Source organism: Centrocercus urophasianus, unplaced genomic scaffold, assembly GCF_019232065.1.
Source record: "Centrocercus urophasianus isolate 14NV4802_14NV808 unplaced genomic scaffold, USGS_Curo_1.0 seq_15, whole genome shotgun sequence".
Lineage (NCBI taxonomy): Eukaryota > Metazoa > Chordata > Aves > Galliformes > Phasianidae > Centrocercus > Centrocercus urophasianus.
Genome location: NW_024884697.1, coordinates 33656371 through 33675261, shown reverse-complemented (window position 1 = coordinate 33675261; position 18891 = coordinate 33656371). Strand labels below are relative to the sequence as shown.

The 18891-nt window shown below is 38.7% G+C and overlaps 1 protein-coding gene across 2 annotated transcripts in view; it reads right to left on the bottom strand.

The window, feature by feature from the left end:
* Positions 1 to 18891, bottom strand: part of FRS2 (fibroblast growth factor receptor substrate 2) — a 50341-nt gene that overhangs the window by 9161 nt on the left and 22289 nt on the right. For both annotated transcript variants that reach the window (XM_042816094.1, XM_042816093.1), the window contains exons 2-6: positions 7777 to 7883; positions 6382 to 6473; positions 4413 to 4599; positions 1523 to 1681; positions 455 to 618 (exon numbers count right to left, since the gene is read on the bottom strand). In XM_042816094.1, the coding sequence (XP_042672028.1) occupies positions 455 to 618; positions 1523 to 1681; positions 4413 to 4599; positions 6382 to 6447 (576 nt within the window). In that variant the 5' untranslated portion in view covers positions 6448 to 6473; positions 7777 to 7883. The remainder of the gene's footprint in view (positions 1 to 454; positions 619 to 1522; positions 1682 to 4412; positions 4600 to 6381; positions 6474 to 7776; positions 7884 to 18891) is intronic.

The following is an 18891-nucleotide window of genomic DNA, read 5'->3' as shown; positions in this document are numbered from 1 at the left end:
TACGAAACATGACAGGACAGGGCTTTGTGCAGGTCTCTCCTCTTAACTCCACAGTAAGACCTAGAGGACTGTAAAGATAGCTTTTAACTTAAATTATTCCATTATTTAACAAATAGAAGACTTAGGCGTAAATAATTTTGACCAAGATCTCTCTCTGTGAAGTCCAACTTAAGAGTTTAAAAATAGTTTATGAAATTTTTGAAAAGAGCATATGCCAATACATCCTTTCTATACCTCAACTCTTATATAAAACTTAAAATCCTCAGCAAACTATCCTAGAAATTATCATTTTAAAGAGACAAAACAAGTACTTTTCTGACTACTAACATATAGTAGAAATACATTACACCTGACTGAACAGCACAAAAAATGAAAACATAAGCCTACAGAATAAACAGGAGAAAAATCTGAACAAATGTTGGACATGAACTACACAAGGAAAAAAAATACCCACTTGCTCCTCTGCTACAAGTAGAGGATGCGTTGATTCTTCACCAACAGAGGGGAGGCGTGCACTTCCAACAGAAGGGTGCCTGCTGGAAGGATGTGATGAAGCATCTCCAAAAGATGGATATCTGGGATAGCCATTAGGTAAACTCTGTGCATTGAACCCAGGAGCTGATTCAATTAGAAAATAAGCAAAACCATATTAGAGCAGAACATTTTACTGTATCCAAGTAAAATACATTTTATACATTAATCTTCAACTTTCAAAAGAAATAAAAAATATGAAACTATTAAATATTCACAAGGCAGATTTGCTGAGGAGCTGCAGGAGTAGAACATCCCAGTACTTACTGGGAAAGACATCTGAAGCAACCACCAAAATCAAGGTGTACAACGCACCACAGTTTTCCCAACAAGCTCCCTACCCAACTTTTTTTTCTACCATTGAAATCATGCCTACTTTAAAAATAAATAAATACAGGATTTTCTTTTTTTTTTTTTTTTTTTTTTTTTTTTTTTTTTTTTTTTTTTTTTTAACTTAACTTTCTATTTCTCTGAATTCCTACATTCAGGCATCTTGGTATCTGCCTGGGATTAGCTCAAATCCTCCAGCAGTTTTGATAAGACTTCATTCTACCCATCCACCTACCCACAGCAAGTTGCCAAATCCACTGTAGATGTGATAATGTTATTAATTTTTCCCTAACCAAAAGGCTGGAGCACTGACTAATGTTAACATCTCTCTGAAACACTGCAAGAAAAATATGGTGACATATAGCAGAGCAACTGCACAGGTATATGTTTAAGCAGTGCAAAAATGAAATTCCCAAAGCTTATTTCTTAAAGCTAAAAAACTTGACTACAGAAATTTTGCTCCCAGGACTTCTGTAAATTCTGTAAACAGAATCTTCAGCAAGTGCCTCAAGAGAATGTGTTGCTAGTAATTAACCTCTCAGCTGAAAATAGCATTTAGTTACTTAAAATTTCATGCAAATTAAGGGGAAAAACCCACTAATTTAAAACTAAATACCACATCATATTCAGGTATGTCATTTCCTAGTATAACCATACTTACTGGTAGGTGTTCGAGGGGTTCTTGGAGCTTCCAACTCAGTTTGATGGTTATTCCTTTCTACTACTGGTTCTTCTACCACATTTATACTATTATTCTGCATTATCTCTTGCAACATATTAAATAGCTCTTCTGCACGGGCACATTTAAAGGCAAAGATTCCTATAAATACACAAGAAAAAAAAAAATCAAAATCCTTTAAAAGAAGCATAACTTACTATATATATGTATATAACTTTCAAGCAAAATAACTGGAATCCGCATCACGAATACCTGCTAAGGAAGAAAAAAAGTTTAGACATTTCTATTGCAGCAAAACACACACAAATACAGTGAGATCCTTTCAAGTGTTTATCTGATAGGAGAAACACATTTCCCATGCACCCAAAGTTAACATGGAACAGAAATCCATTCCGTTAAAAGCAAAACTAAGTTTTGAGGGCTAAACGAGGGGTAAAAAAGAAAAAAAAAGAAACACAAACAGAAAGATTTCTTTTAAGTTGATAACAAGGATGCCTACAAAAAAACCTAAATGAAACTACTGTGATGCCACAAGATCACATTTGTTAAACCAGATTTCTATCAAATTGCTGTATGATGCCTGCATGAGGGGAAAGAAGAATTTAAACACTGCAAAAAAGTTAAGTTTCTTAAGAAGATCAAAATGTAAAGCTAGTAGGACAAACTGCATGAAACAGACAGCAACGAACCAATTGGTTTTGGCTAAAGGGATAGACACAGAACACAAAGTCAGCAGCAATACCGTGTGTTTGATGTGTGTATTGTGCCACTTTGCCTTTGAACAGCAGGGAGCGCCCCAACTTACCCTCACCAGCAAAGTCGCAGCTTTGGGTTATTCTTCCATTGAAAGCATGAAGTTAAAGTTGACATGCTTGTTACACGTGGCTGCAGGTGCTCTTTTTTTTTTTTTCATGAGTATCACAATCTTAAAACACTCTTCACTAAAAACCACCTCCACCGCAATTTCTGTTAGTGCAAAAATGCAACATGCTGGCAACTACTATCACCATATATTTATTTATGGACACGGGATGCGAAAGAAGTACCAGAAATGCTCCATATGGCAGAAGCTCACAAACCTCAATGGGAACACACCAAATGGGCTGAGAGGAACGTCTGTCAACAACCAATATTCAGGTAGTGCAACGAGTAAGTTCCATGCTTGCAACACAACAGCTGTAGAGCTACTTCTACCTTTTACATGCTTCTAAAGCCTATATTTCATTTTTGCTGTATTTCCAAAAATTTGCACTGGATACTTAAACCTTAACAGGTCAAAAAAGAAAAATCTAAGAAACAAACAACAAGAACACTGACTAGGACAATTGGTAAAAGTGGCAGGGCAAAATTCTTGTGTATTCTCAAAGGAAGCATTTTTTGGTCATCTCATCAACTGATGACGAAGTTCTGCAACCGTGCCCACAAATGCTACTATAGGCCTCAGGAACAATGCACCACTGCACAATGGCAGCAGGGAGAACATTTTCTGGCTGATTTCTTTTTTCTTAATATTCACAGTACTTAATATTATGTAAGGAAGGCGAGAAACAAAAGAGGGAGGAAAGGGTTGCTGCTCACAAAGTCTGCTTAATCTTCTCTTGAAAAGAAAAGGAAATTAGAAGCATAGAAGAGAGTTGTAGAGTCAGCGAAAAAGCTTGCAGACTTGGTAAAAGGCTGTGGAAAAGAACTTTCAAAATACTATTTTCAATTGAATTTCATTAGTATCTATTTTATACATTTAAAAGAAGTAGTGAATTAAACATGCAAAAATCCATTTAAGTGCATTTTTTCATACCAGAGTTCAGAATTTTCTCCTTAGAAGTCTGAAAGTTTAGTTTAATGCACAGTGTTTTGTAACATTTGAAAACATTTCTCACTAGGAGCCGAATCAAGAATGCATTCTATACTCATACAGTAAAATAATTGTCTGCCCTTACCTCTGCTTTGTAGTTTGCCAATGTAGTTTGACCAAGTTTGGTCAGGATCAAGTTCATTATTGTTCCTAACTTAACAGTGAATTTAAAAAATATTCTGCCACTGCTAAATAACATGATTTACAGAGACACTACTAAATGCTGAAAATCTCTAAGAAAATAAGAACTCAAATTTCACAACAGATCAATACACGAGAATTCCAAGTACGCAGAGCTGCATCGCAATATAAAGATGCAAAGTGAGGCTCAGCCTTCAGCCAATACAGCTATTCCTTCATCAGGGACTGCTGTTACAAACAGCAACAGAAAAACCTACCTTGGCCGAGGTGGGGGTGATCTCAGATTGGAAAGGAAACCGACTTTTTTCTGATTAAAGCCACATAGAAAATAACTAAGCATAGCTGGAGTTTATAGTCTTCAGATAAAATTTGAAAAAAAATTGAGATTTATGCCATTGATACAAATGAAAGTGATATGAGTTTCAAGAAGAGGATGAGACAAAAGTGTGATGCTGAAGGCAATAAAAAAAGGTAGGCATATCCAGTTCATTCCAGCATTTCAGTCTCTTAAAAATATAACAACAGCAAACTTTGTGTTCTTAAAAGATTCCTCCACAGCCCCAACTTTCCTTGCCCTTTAACATTGACATTAAAATGTCCTCAAACTCCAAAGGCAGGAAAATTTCCCTGTGAAAACTTTCTAAGCTGACCAGAGCTATCAACCCAAAAACACCAAGCACTCCAGCCCAAAAACTGCAAACAGTTCAAATCCTCATTTTACCATATGACCATTCCACTTTTTTCCAGGAATTGCATCCACATATAGAACTACACCCATTATAACCCTTGTCCAAGGGCAGGCAAGTACACAACGATTAAACAAGTCCTCAGATACCAAACACATTTCTGAAAATCTCTTTATACGAAAATTCTACATACCTTGTCCAGTTTGACACCTTCTACCACTTTCAAAAGAGAAAAGATTTGAGTCGTAGCCATAGCGACGGAGACAGAGGTAGTGCCATTTGACAGAGTCCCTTTTACGGGTGTACAAAATGAGTTCTGTATCTGTGAGTTCCATTATGCCAGAACCCAACTCGTTACCATCATCATCCACATTAATAACCTACAGAAAGGAAGTAGCATTAGGTAAGTATCTGAGCACCAATACTACTATCACCTTAATGTTTCACTAATGCACTCCATTTTTATTCCATCGTATTCCATCTATTATTATTCCATCGTACGACTTGCAATCCTTGAGGTAAAGTTTAAGAAAAAAAACTCATCAAACCAGTTCCTTTGCTTTTCCAACCCAGAATTAAAATAACACATATTTAAAAGCAACATGAGTGAGAATATATAACATCATTGCAAAATCTGTGGTGATATTTAAAATAGGAAAATTAAGGTTAATGAAGTTTTAAGCTGACACTACGTACACATTCTAGTATTGACACAGGGATACCTCAGATAATGAAATCTTTCAAAGTCTCTTCTCTAAAAAAAAATATATATATTTACTTTGTCATGTAACCCCACTTACAGGTGAGAAAAGGACTGAGAAAAGGCTATAAGATGAAGCTTCCTTCACGTACCTGTAGAGCCTTGCACTGTGCTCAGACTGCCTTAGTTTGTTTTGTGTCTCATTTTAACGTCAACAAATAATTCACATACTCTATGGTTATCTTATGTGAAAACACGATGTGTTTAGAGCTTATATGCTTACTCCTTCTGCTCTTACACCAGTTGGAGGTCTTCTGCTTCCTTATGGAAATCTGTGTATTTTCCCAGATGTATTTTATCTCGCAGTGCTGCTTTTAGCGGAATTCTTTCTTAACCAGTAAAAAGGCTACAAAAAGATCCCTATGGTATCAATTAATTTTACTCCTTAAAGAAGCATTTTCAACTCGAAATCTAGTCAGTTAAAAAGAATCAGAAATAGTTTCATCTGTCACTGAGGCTCATGTCAAATTTCTTCATTTTGCAAATTACATTCTTTCATCTTCTCCCCCCCGCTGCTAAATCACAAAAACAAGAACCACACAAACAATTGAGAAAATCTACAAGGAGAAAAAGAAGAACTTGTTGCACAAAGTGATGTCAAATATATTTTAAAAACCCAAGACAACAGAAAAAAAATTTATCCTTCAGCTTTTTGTACTGATAATATTGAACATTTCCAGAAATTCCCATTGTTTTAAAGCTCATTTCAGTGTTGCCCTAAGGCAACGAATGAATCATTTTTCACTATGGAAGCATCACAATCCTTTGCCAACTTGGAAATAAAGTTCGGAGCACAGAAGCAAATTTGAGTTGTGACTATGCAAAGCTGTGTTTACTTAAAGGCACTGACTTCAGTAGCTTCTTGTTGTTAAGACATGAACAAGCGTTCACAAGCTTGTAAATTCCAGCAATAAAAGGGATAGAAGCACACACACGTGATGTTTACTTAAGTTAAGAAACACAAAAGTTCTCCAAATGATATAATTCACAGTGATCTTCAAGTAAAATCTGCAGTGCTACAATATTTCATTGCTGACTCCACTTCCAGGTTTATAATATACACTTACCCAGTTACGCCTCTTACTCTATACACATGGTCCATAACCTCCCAGAAGTAGCGTTTAACTGGGCTTTACCAACTGCATGGAGCTGTACCAAAAACGTGAGGCTGCTTCTCCATCCTGAAGATTGAAACTCTGTCTGTCTACAGAATTCCTGTCACCGCTGCTAAGAAAAGATTTTCAAAGGGGCAAGATAAACCTATAGCCACAGACACCTGCAGGTCTGCAATGCTTTAACCCATCAGCTAATTCTTCGCCTACTTTCATTGAGGTGTTTTCCATCACATACCTATTCAAGAAAGCAACAAAATAATTCACAGCATACCACATCAGGTGCTTACCTTAAACTTGTTTCGATGGTTATCTGGGACAGTTTCTTTATCTGGACAGCTACAACAGCTACCCATGACTTCTTTAGAAGACCATGTGATCTCTAAAGTAAAAATCAACAAATCACAACCAAAGCCAATGTGATCATTTATGTGAGCATCATCAACAGAACAACCCAGTATAACTTGCTCCCTTAATTACAATTTTTCACAGTGAATTTTGCAGACATAATTAATAAAAGATTAGAACTTTTTTTATAGGAATTAAATTAGATTTGGCCTCACAGAGTGACTACAATACGCCATGGAAGCCCTACCAGTAATTGAAGCTGAGGCTACTACCAAGCAGACCCAATGGAGTGTCACCTTAATTCCTATTGTAGCACTTCAAGCAGGTGGGAGAAAAAAAAAAACAAACAATTACATAATGGCTGCAATTCTCATCTCCTAAACCAAGATCTCTCCACCTGGCTTCCAATTTCCCTTAACTGAGACTCCCCAGCTCAGCCTGCTGAACACAACGCTGAGTGGCTCCCACACCAGCTCTGTGTTTCAGGTTGCCAAGCACAGGCAGCAAACACGCAGGCAGCCCTGTCCTGGGGGCTGCCATTCAATGGAAGGTGGAGGCACACCAGGCCTTGTGGTAGCTCTGTACTCAGATTCTGCACTTCTACTTTAAAACACTTCCCACATAGCAACATAGATACAACTAGTACCCAAAGTAAAGGAAAAAAGAGCCCTACACATTTTATAACTTGTTTTTGTTGTTTGTTTTTTGGTTGCTACTAAGTTTTCTTTGGATTAAATTGTATTATACAGTCTACTCTGTTTACTACACAACAATAAAATATTCAACTAATACCATGCATAAACCAAGAAAAAATAAATATTTGATATTCTCGGGATGTTAAATTAAAAAATTTTTGTACAAATAGTAGACATTCATGGAATAGTATGCTAAAACTGCCACAGAATGAAGTCTCACAACTTTCTTCTTCTATCACCCCACTATAGATCAGTCTTAATCTTATGTTGTAATCATGTGACATTCTTTGCAATCACCATAAAGGTAACTGAATAGTAAACTTAAACAGTCCAATTAATAAACATAGTAAATAATATAGGAAACTGAAGTAAACGTAATCGGTGAAAAATCTATAGAGTTGCAAAGAAAGACACAGTATAAAAACATACGTGTAGTACACCGACCATATCTCAAGAAGGTCAAAGAAAGGAGATGTAATCAATCAGTAATCACACAAGCTTGTTATTTTTTCTCCAATATATTCTAATATTAAAACTTCAGAATTCCAAGAACCATAATGCTGCTTCAAAGCAGAAACGGCAACTACAGCAGTGAGGAAGAAATGAAACAGCCATGGAACCAGCAGAGTTAAAATCACTCACCTAGATTTGGCCATTAATATTCCCAGCTTCTGTTGCGGCATCAGGGCTTCTGTCATACTTCAAAGTGTCATGCTGTCTTGTCACAGAACTAATCATTTGACCTAGAACTAGAAAAGCAAATAAAAAATGTAATTTTTTCTCATCTTTAAGATAAGCTGCTAAATAAACTAACAAAATACATACAGACATTTTATTTTGGCAACATTACATCAAGTGAGGTCTTCATGGCTAGGCTGATTCTAAAGTGGAGCCTTAGACATATTCTCATGTCTTATGAACTTCCTAAGCATTTTAGTACCATGTGGTCTTGGAAGAAAGTAATGCAGTATCGCTGTCTGTAGGGCAGCCTGTCACACTGGGGACCCCAGCTACCCTTTGCCCAATTTACTGCACAGAAACAAAGCAAAACTCCTCTTATGCTTCTTGCTTACAGAACCAAACCACAGCAGACAAACAGAGAAGCACACACAGATCACTTTGCTTAAGTCTCCTGCTTATCTCCTGAACACATACAAATTCCAACATGTATGGCTAACACAACACCCTTTCATCTGCACCCCTCATGATTCTTGCTCCACGATATTAATCATAAATTGCCTCCATTCACTGGTTGTTGCTACAGATTTTGGAAAGACATCAGGAATGATCACTGAACATTCCTTCTTATTATTCCCTTCCCTATATATGAGGGAAAAGTAACGCCTCCCAAAAAACAGTGATTTGTAGCTGAGAATTTGCTCTAACTAAAAGTGCTACTATGCTCCTCGTTGCAGATTCCACTGGAATAAATAGGTGGCATTAGTTTCAGAGCAACTTATTTATATACTATTGACTACTCTAAGAAGCAAAGTACTAGACTAACAGATTACTTCAGTCTAACCCCTTAAAAATACATTCCTAGTATAGTTTTCGAATATATATTTTTAGTATAAAAAAGATGACGGGATTACGCGTACATTTTTAATGCAGTCACATTAAATAATCATAATAAAAAGGAATAATTAGCAATTTGTATTTAAATTGAAATTAAGACCAAGATGTCACAAAGGCTCAGAGGGACAACCTCATTGAACCATTTGATGGATATGTCTATTTGTGTATGTAACATATAGGTTCCCTCCTGTGCCCAATAAGTATCCAGTTTCAGTAACTTACAGCAATATAATTTATTTGCCCTTTAGCCATATGCCTTCTTGATGCTCAACAATTCAAAACCAAACCCTCTGCAACACACATAGGCACTATTTCAATTATGGCCCTACCCAATCTGTTATACATAGATTTTCTGGCCAGGTTTGATTTTTCTTGGCTTGGCACACAAACCATCTTAGCAGAGGGTCAGCACAACTCCAAGCTAGCTGGGGTCCCAATGACCACCTCACTCACCTCTGCCCAATTTTCAGAAAACTCAGCTCTTTCACTAATTACCAGGCTTTCATTTAGCAAATTCCTTGCTAAAACTTGCAGAAATGGAGAGAAAACACGAGAGAAAAATATGACTCATCCTCTCTGATGGACTCTTGCATCTCACAGATAGAACAAAAATCATACATAATCACAAGCACGTGCAAACTACACCAATGCACGTGTTTGCAATATTCACCCCAATATTTTTCTGGCTGTTTTTAATTCTTCACATGGTTACACTATGTAAGATAGACTAGCCTGCTTTAATTATATAAGAATTCTTAAATGATCTAAAGGTCATTTTTAACAGATAAACAAAAGCACACAAAGCAATAACAAAATTCTCCAACAAGTTGCTCCCAATTACAAGCTGGATTTTATTTAAAGGTTGTTTATTCCATTTTCAATTTTCTTAAATTTTCCCTGATAGCAAAGTATTTACAGTAATTCACACATACAAGGAGAAGCAGACATTTTCACAGCCACAACCCTGAAGTTAATGTTTGCAATGTCAGACTTAGGAGCTGCAGTTTCATGAAACATCAGTGGTGCAAGTAGGGAGAAGGAGCAGGAGAGTATTTTTCACTTCTTCTCAGCACATTTATTAGTGCATTGCAAGGAAGAAATGCCAGGAAAGACAAAGGAAGACTGCACTTATCTACTTACCTATCTTGTTAAAAGGAGTGAAAATTAGGAACTGTTACATCTCCAGTAAGATTTATTAGTTGGATTACTAACCTAAAACACGTCTATTTTCCCTCATCGACTAAGCAGATCCTTAGACACAAAACACCTTAAGGCTTTCTGTGGGAGCCTCTCAGCCAGCACTACCAGCACGACGGCAGAATCAAACATTAACTTCTGGGGGATGTTTTCTGCTCGCAGTGATTCCTAGCACACATCTTACAAAAGTCAGGGAATGAAGAGCCCTCCCAGTCACAGTATATTTCAGAAGAGGCAGGAAGAAACAGAGGTATCCTGGCTGGAAACTCACCTGCATGAACACCCCATGCCTCCCCCGCGCAACTGCCAAATCCTCTGCATATTGCCCTCAGTCAGACCCGCAAGCAGGGAGCAGAGAACATAACTAAAGCATATGAACATGATTTTGGTTTTTTTTTCATGCCACAAAATTTTAGTTAAAAAAAGAGTTTAAAAAAAAAAAAAGACTACAATCAGGGTTTTTCCTTCTTCTCCAGAAGTATTTGGTAATGTTTTGATTAGAGCTGAGCTATATATAACTCTCTTATAGTATCATTTTTTTGCCTGTAACATTCTAAATTGCATAATCTGGAAGACAATGTCTATTTTTTTTTTTAAATCCCAAGGCATCAGCACTCATTGTTTTCAAGGACCTTGTTTATTAAAAATAGATTGAAAGAACAGTCCCAACAAGTAGAACACACAACACCCCTATGCTTTTATTTCCTGCTCTTATTCAAAATCCTTGCTTTAAAAATGGAATTAAAAAAATAAAAGTATTATCAACTCTCAACATCAAACATCAGTTTGAAACAACTGCAAGTTTGAGGGATATTAAAATCATAAACTCATTCAGAGATGGGTAGATCAATGCCATCAGTATTTCACCTTTTTTCATTCATTTAAAGAATTCCACTTAGCATACTACGTAGAATAGTATTTTTCAAACCATTAATTATTTTTAAAACATGCAATATCTTACAAATTGATGCTGGCACATCTGCCATTTCATATTTGTCTTGTCTTCAATTATAATGCACAGATGAAACTCTCAGCTCAAATCCTGCTGATTTTTAAAGCATTTCTCAAAAGGTGTTCTGTAACCATCCTAAAGCATTAGCCACGATTTACCTGAACCTGAAACAAGTTGGCCAGGAGAGCTTTATCAAAGAATCATAGAATGGCTTGGGTTGGAAGGGACCTAAAGGATCACCAAGTTCCAATCCCTGTGCCACAGGCAGGGTTGCCAGCTGCCAGATCAAGTACTAGACAGGATTGCCCAGGGCCCCATCCAGCCTGGCTTTGAGCACCTCCAGGGACCGGGCATCCAGAAGCTCTCTGGGCAGCCTGTGCCCAGCTGAGCATCTCACCACTCTTCTCAGTAAACAACTTCCCCCGACATCTAATCTAAACCTCCCTTCCTTTAGTTTAAAGCCATTCTATTGTCCTATCATTACCTACCCATATAAAAAGTTGATTGCCCTCATGTTTATAAGCTGCCTTTAAATCTTGGAAGGCCACAATGAAGTCTCCCCGCAGCCTTCTCTTTTCCAGGTTGAACAAGCCCAGTTCCTTCAACCAGTCTTCATAAGAGAGGTGATCCAGCCCTTGGATCATCCTCATGGCCTTCTCTATACCCTCCCTAAAAGCTCCACATCCTTCCTGTGCTGAAGGCCCCAGACCTGGATGCAGTGCTCCAGCTGGAGCCTCTCGAGGGCAGAGCAGAGGGGTACAATCGCCTCCCTCACCCTGCTGGCCTCTCCTCTTCTGATGGAATCTGGGACACCACTGGGCAATTCAGAAAGTTCAAAAAATTTTGTGTCTCCCTTTCCCTCATTTTTCCTTTTAAGGCCCTAATTCTCCTTTCAAAACTTTCTTACAGATTTAAATTTAATTCTGCAAATTTAATCTGTGAACAGTGAATTTTTGCAGGGCCTACAAGCAGCGAGGGAATGCAATTCAAAGCAGGCTGTCTCTATAGGTCCCTCATAAAAAAATACCAAGGATTGAATTACATCAAAGAAGGAAAACACGGTTTAAGAGACACTGTGATTTAAAATCCAATTTAAAACGTTCATCCCAAATGGTGGCAACAGTTGCACTAACTTCATTTGCCCAAATCTCTTCTGACAGAACCTAAAGTTTACAAACTCAGTTCCTTTGAAAGCTACTGACATCACTGAACTCATGCTTTGTTTTTCTCCTAGCCCGAGGATGAGCCATATAGCACACAACCTATCCCTCTCAGAAGCTCATTCCAGTACATCTTTCCCTGCAACTCTCACAACTGGAAATACCTGAAGAAAACACAGACAAACCCCTAGGGACACAACAGGATAAGCAATTTTTCCCAAGCTCAGAGTTAACGATGAAACTATTGCAGAGCACGGAGGAACTCCACAAGGATACTGTAATCCCAGAGATTAAGTACAAACTGAAAGTAAAAATTTGAGCTCTTCTGGTTACACAGACAATTTCTAAGTAACTTGGGATACAGAAGTCACTACAGCAAAGCTGTTTTATCTTCTCTACACAATTTTTTAAATCAAAATGGAAGGCACTGAAGACAGCAGGCAGACTAACACAGAGACCAACTTACCACGTAGGAAAATTGCTACTGAGCAAAATAAAAATTGTTCTATCATCATTTCATTCCTTCCAGCAGATAGGTAAAGGAGGCTGAAACGGTACTGCAATCAGTCTTTTGGAGTTTTGCTGACAGTCAAAATCTGCCCATCTCAGGAATGGGTAACAGAACAGATTCGTGCGTAACTTTCTGATGTGGCAAATTCTATGCCTTTAGAGTTGTGATGTAATCCATGGTGGCAAATTCTATATGATTTAAGAATCCTGGTATCCTACTTAAAACTTAAAATAGCCCACGCTATGACCTTCTATTTATTTTGGCTACCATATATTCACTACCACGAAGCCAAGTTCTTTCAATTGGAAAACAAAACTTAGGTTTCTGGAACATGGGACTCCCATGTCCCAGACCTCACATGCACATAAGAAATGTAGCATCAAAATAAAGCATTTGCCTTGAACTAGTAATTACATACTGCGGTCAGCTCCCAGAGACTTGTTCCCCCAACGGTCACAGAATGGATGGCTTCACTTTGTAATTATTTGGAAGAAAAAGAAAAAAAAAAGATTTCTGTACATCAGCAAAGACTGACTAATTCACTTTCATGTTTGGAGACAGAACAGACATAAGAGGTGCCAGAGCTGGAACGTGGTCCCATGGAAACACAATTTTTAGGGATATGAGTGCTTAACAGAAGTAGAAGAAAACTTGCCTCCCCACACACTGCCATCATTCCCATACACTCCGCTCTCTCAGATGCACTGGTTGGCTCTGGACCCTCAAACTGACCACGGTAACATGACTCACCCCCATGCTGTGAAAGAGATTCAAAAGAGATGATATTTTAACAGTAAAGCAAACTGAGCTAAGGTCAAACTTAATCCCTGCCCTTCATCCATCTGGCAGTGATAATTAAGAAAATTAATACTGAAGCTACGTAAGTAACAGGATGAAAAGGCAGCAGCACTCGCTAGTAGAAATACTGGCAGGATGAAACAACAACAGAACTAACAAACCATAACAGAGTTAAAGATTACAGCGAAGGAGATCCAAGAAGAGAAACATGCTGAGAAAGAACTTGGTGCCACTGGAGGCAATTATGGAAAACAAACTATGAATGGTAGAGGTGAATCTGCAGAATCTGCTTTATAATTTTATTTATGCTAACAGGTGGAGTTTTACCTCAAGACTTTTATTAAGTGTCACTCCTGCAGGCCGCCCTCAGAGCCCTCCTTGAAGGCATGGCTAGGAGAGCTGGTGGGGATCGCATCACCTGCCCACACTCACCAGCAGGGCCCTACCCTGGGCAGCACTGCTCTCCCAGCAGCACTCTGCCTATAGCAATGTGTCCCTCGCAGACCTCAGGCCTTGCAGCATCCCACTCCTTACCTTCAGGGGAGATCCTCTTCCCAGCCCCCCCCCCCTCCCTTTCTTTCTCAACACCCAGATTTGGGTAGGAGAGTTTCTGATCTTCAAAACTTCAGTGCTTCTGCTTTGCACACAGGCTTTATGCCATTTTCCGGTGTATTTGGATTCAAACTAATTACCAACTTTTTTTTTTCTCTTCCTTCTTCCCTTCCCTGCACTACATGGTACTATATAAAACAATAACGCAGAACTAATAGAAATAACAATACATAAATGAAGAGCACATTAGGAACTTTTTTCTTAAGAAAATGTTCCTAAAGAGCCTGCCATGGCAATAAACTGCCAACTATCCTGAAAAGCCACTACGTACAATTTTGAAATTGCATATCAGTATTAAAAAAAAAAAAAATTCTCTGCAGTTCTTAAAAGTGATTATTTTAACCTGAATTTGAGCATTTTGTTAAGTCAGTTAAACATTTCTTGGAATACCATTCCTGAGTCATCCCTTAAAAATACTCGCTCACTTCCACCAGGAAAGCATTTATATTCATCCCAGTTACATTGTAAAAATGAAGATTAAAGACCAGCTCAAAGAGTTGGGTGAGAAGAGCACAGAGAACTACAGCAGGTAACCACGCCACGCTAATGACACAACATCTAACACTTGCCTATGCAACACCAATCCCATACCTGTCCACTTAGTTCTAGTGTAACCCTTTGAGACCACATTCCCTTTTCCTGACTTCGGGCACTCTGTATTTTGGCCCATCCGAACGTGACAAAAGAAATCACATCTATGTACCACGTTGATCAAACAAGTCCTGTGGGTGGGGATCCTGGGCAGCCTGAGCTGGTGGGTGGCAACCAGCCCACAGCAGGAGTTTAGAACTGGATGGTCTTTAAGGTCCTTTCCAATCTAAGCCATTCTATGATTCTATGAACAATTAAGAAATGGGCCCTATGAGGAAGGGAGAATCAAGCTTAATTCTTGAAAAAGATGCCTGGCTTGAAACTGTTGAAACAGTGAGTCAGCTCTCCAGTATTTAACCACAAATGCCTTCTAAAACTTGAGGCTCATAGCTCTTGCCAATTCTTCAAAGCCAACAAAGTGCCAACTCCTGTAATTAAGTGGCACTGAGTTTACATTCTGCAACATTATAATCTCTGAAATACTGTTCATTCAAACATTTCAGGAAAGGTTAATTTATTTTTTTTTAATGTTTTTGACACGTTTTGCACGCAAGTCTTCTAATTCACTAATAAAGATAACACTAAAATACCTGCAAGGTCTGTCTGTCCAAAATTAAAAGCAGACATAGTAAAACATCATCAAAACTAAGAACATGCCAGCGTGTTTTATAAAACTAAGTAAATACATATGTAAGTACGTATTCTCAATTTATGCCCTTCTTCACCCATCCATTGGTTTCTCTTTCTCTATCAAAAAGATCCTAGCACATGGATCCAAGTAATCAGGCATTATTTCAATATTACAGTCGTATAGCAGATTTTTTGTTTGTTTCTCAGTAAACTGAAAATTTAATCTCATCATTAAATCTGTGTTCTTTTAAAAAGTTTGTCATCTCTATTTATCATTGTTCCCATTTCTTAGTTCTGTTCACTCATGTGCTTCTCATATACATTATTTTGCCCACTTTAAGGAAAAATTCCAATAGTATTTAACTCCATCTTCCCTACAGCCCCAACTCATGGTATACACGGGGAAGATGAACAACAGCTATTTACATTCTCCTCTGTATCAGAAGGACTGGGTAGACTCTTTATTGGCAATTGATGAGAAATAAGATCCGTGACCTCAGGGAACCTTTTATAATCATTAAACTGCATCTGCCAAAGAGCAAGTTTAATTTCTTTATTCTTTACAGTTGCAACAGAAAGGAACATACATACAGTTGGTTTGGTAGAACCACAGCAACCTTACTGTGCTTTATTTTGTTAGATGAGTATTACAGAACTTTAGACAAATGCTGTCCAGTGTTAATACGACACAGCATTGTCTTTCCACAGAATCCATACTGAGTTGCCCACTTTGTATGAACACCCTCTTAAGATTTTAAAGATCACTAAAAATAAAACAGATAAGCAACACAAATGGAAACAAGAATGTTTGTGTGTGCATGTACAAGTGTCAGTGCCTGAACATCAGAATGAGGATTAAAAGCTTAGCCTGTACTGAGGAAGAATACTGCTCCCACAGCAGTGCTCCCAGCAGCAAGGCAAGCTCCCTGATCACAGTACAGAACACTCAGACCTCTGCCAGAAGTACTGACCCTCACAAGCTTTCATTGCACGTTATCAGTCCTTTTCCTGCTATCCCACCCACAACACAGGTTACAGACAAATTTAAAACATATAAAACATAAATTAATTTTTAAAAAAGGAAAACCAGACAATGAATCGCTACCTGTCTTCAAGATTTACAGAAGCTGAAGAGAGAAACGACCATGTCACAACACCTGCTAATCGCTAAGGAAATAAAAGGTCATCCAAATATTACCTCGGCACCACCAAGACCACCACCAAGAGGATTTGACAGCTTTTTTCTTGCCCTGCGTCTCTCACAGGAGATCCTGGCCAATCCACTGAGGCACAGGCATTTTACTGTTCCAAGTCTGTAGTTTGAGTGCCTGTTTGTACAGCAAAGGTGCCAATTTTGAAGAGAAGGAGTTCATAATAAATTAAAGCCTCCCTGACCAAAGAAAGTCGCATTTAATTTCATTTAAACAAGTCCTTCCATAAGATTCCTTCCATTAACAAGCTTGACTAGGTGTGTTTTAGAAATCACTTCTGTGAAAGGTTTTCAAGATTCTACTGCCTACTCTGTGTTGTCACACAACATTTGTAAGCAGTGGAACCTCCAATTACAAAAAGCCGTAATTCTTTAAATCAAGAACATTAAATATATTCACCATATTGTACTGAAATTATCATCTTTTACCTTAAGCAGCAGATAATTTGTAAGGAGAAAAAGTAGCCTTTCTGGACTCCTGTCCTGATAGCACATGCATATTTTGAGGTCAAGTGTGCTGCCTGAATTTTTGCAGCATGTGCTCTCACACAGGAGCCACATCATTTTCCTTAGTGCTGCATAAAGACTTATTTTACGGGCAGCTCCCACCTGCCTGATGCTCCTCATTTTTGGGGCAGCACATAGAGTAGGTCTGGGATTCCTAAGTATATACAAAGATACAGCTGCAATCCTCTCCTAATGAGGAGGCTCACAACAGAGACATAGCTCAGTTTAAAAAAAAAAAAAAAAAAAAAAAAAATCAATATAAAAAGAAATGAAAAATGAAAGACCTAAGAATTGCACTGAACTCATCTGGTACAGGAACAGCAGTCTTTGGTCTCAGCCTCCAACAAACCTCACACACCTCCACGCCCCCATGGCTATGGGGCCATTCTTCCAAGCACTGCGCAGCATCAAACATGACCTGAAATGCTGCAGCCCTCAGTACCTGCACAAAAGATTTTTATTGCTGCAGTTGGCAGCAAAAAAAAAAAAAAAAAAAAAAGAAAAAAAAGGCATTCAGTGGTAATCTCTATGCGTGAGTTCACACTGTCACTTCTGCACCTTTTAGATAGTAACAATATGGACTATAGACTTTAAAATACCACATGAAAATGTCAAACCCTGAGTAAGGAAAATGAGCTGATTTGGTTTACAGCCAGCATGAGCAAGCTTCTCCTTGCCTATCCATTTTGCTAGCATCACATGGCTATTTTGAATGTCCATTTTCTCTTGAAAATGCTTAATTCCTGACACTGCTGAAGATGTCAGTGCACTATCACCACTGTTAGACATAACTATGACAAAGCAGCATCACTTGAAAATGGCATCAATTTCATAATTTTCTTTACCTGGGGCTAACGCTCCCCAAATTTTCCTTCCATCACTACATACATTTTCATTCTGATCAATTTCCACTTTGGAAAGCACATATGAAAGGGGAAAAAACATCGAACATGAGTATTCCTTGAGTACACTGCATTAATTCTTCAAATTTAAATTATACTATTCAGTGAACAACACAAGTTGTGCTCATTCCATGCCAGCTGTACTATTCAAGGATAGCAAGGTAGTATCACTTAGCAAAGAGCATTACATTTCAAGATACAAGCAGTAGCTCCTCTATTGCACTTTTTATTCTTTAGCTTCAAACAGGCCTCTCAAATAAGAAAAGGAAAAAAAAACCACAAACTCACAACACCTAGGGAGCTCTCTGCAGACCTCCATAGGAATCACCAACTGAAGCAGTGAAGTAAGCTGACAAGTTGCCTTGCCAACCATCAGATCTCCTAAGCTAGCATTCCTCCAAATGAAGTCTGCAAGTTCATTTCACTTCTCCATCCCTCCTGCTTCGTCCTTCAGTCTGAGTGGCACAAGGCAGCACATGCTGGTTGCAGTGGAGCACAGCAAGGTGCCACGGCAGGAGCAGTCACAGCCAAACGCAGGCAGCGTATCGGGCAGGCATTGCAGGAAGGAGCAGCAGGATTGCTGGGCTGCCTGGAAACACGTGGGCACCTCTCAGGAGGCCAACCTCCTGCTGTCAGGAGGCTACAGGAGAACACAAGACAGAGCAACTGCTATGCGCCCTCCTGTCTGCTGCCGGCCACAGGTGAACGCTAACTCTCATCCACCCCCATGGTAAGCCGCTTCATGGAGCAAGGCCAGTTGAAAATATATTTTTGGAAAGTTATGTTTCAGCAAGTTTAGCTTCCTGAGCTGCCTCCCTGCTGGCCTGGTGACAGAGCTGGCAAAACAGAGGGGAGGCAGGAATGTGCAGGGAGAGCAAGGCTACAGCTAGCTGCACTCTGAGCTCAGCTGCAGCGCCAAGCCAGACCCCAATCACAGCTTTGTCAGCACTACAGGACTAGAGATAAATCATCTTATGCCCTCTTCCAGCTAACAGTGTACATCTCTGCCTAAATGCAAGTGAAATACCATTTGCTGCTACTGAGAATTATAATATAAACAAAGAACTAATAAGGAAACCACTTACCCACCTACGTTTCAGCTGTCTCAGGGC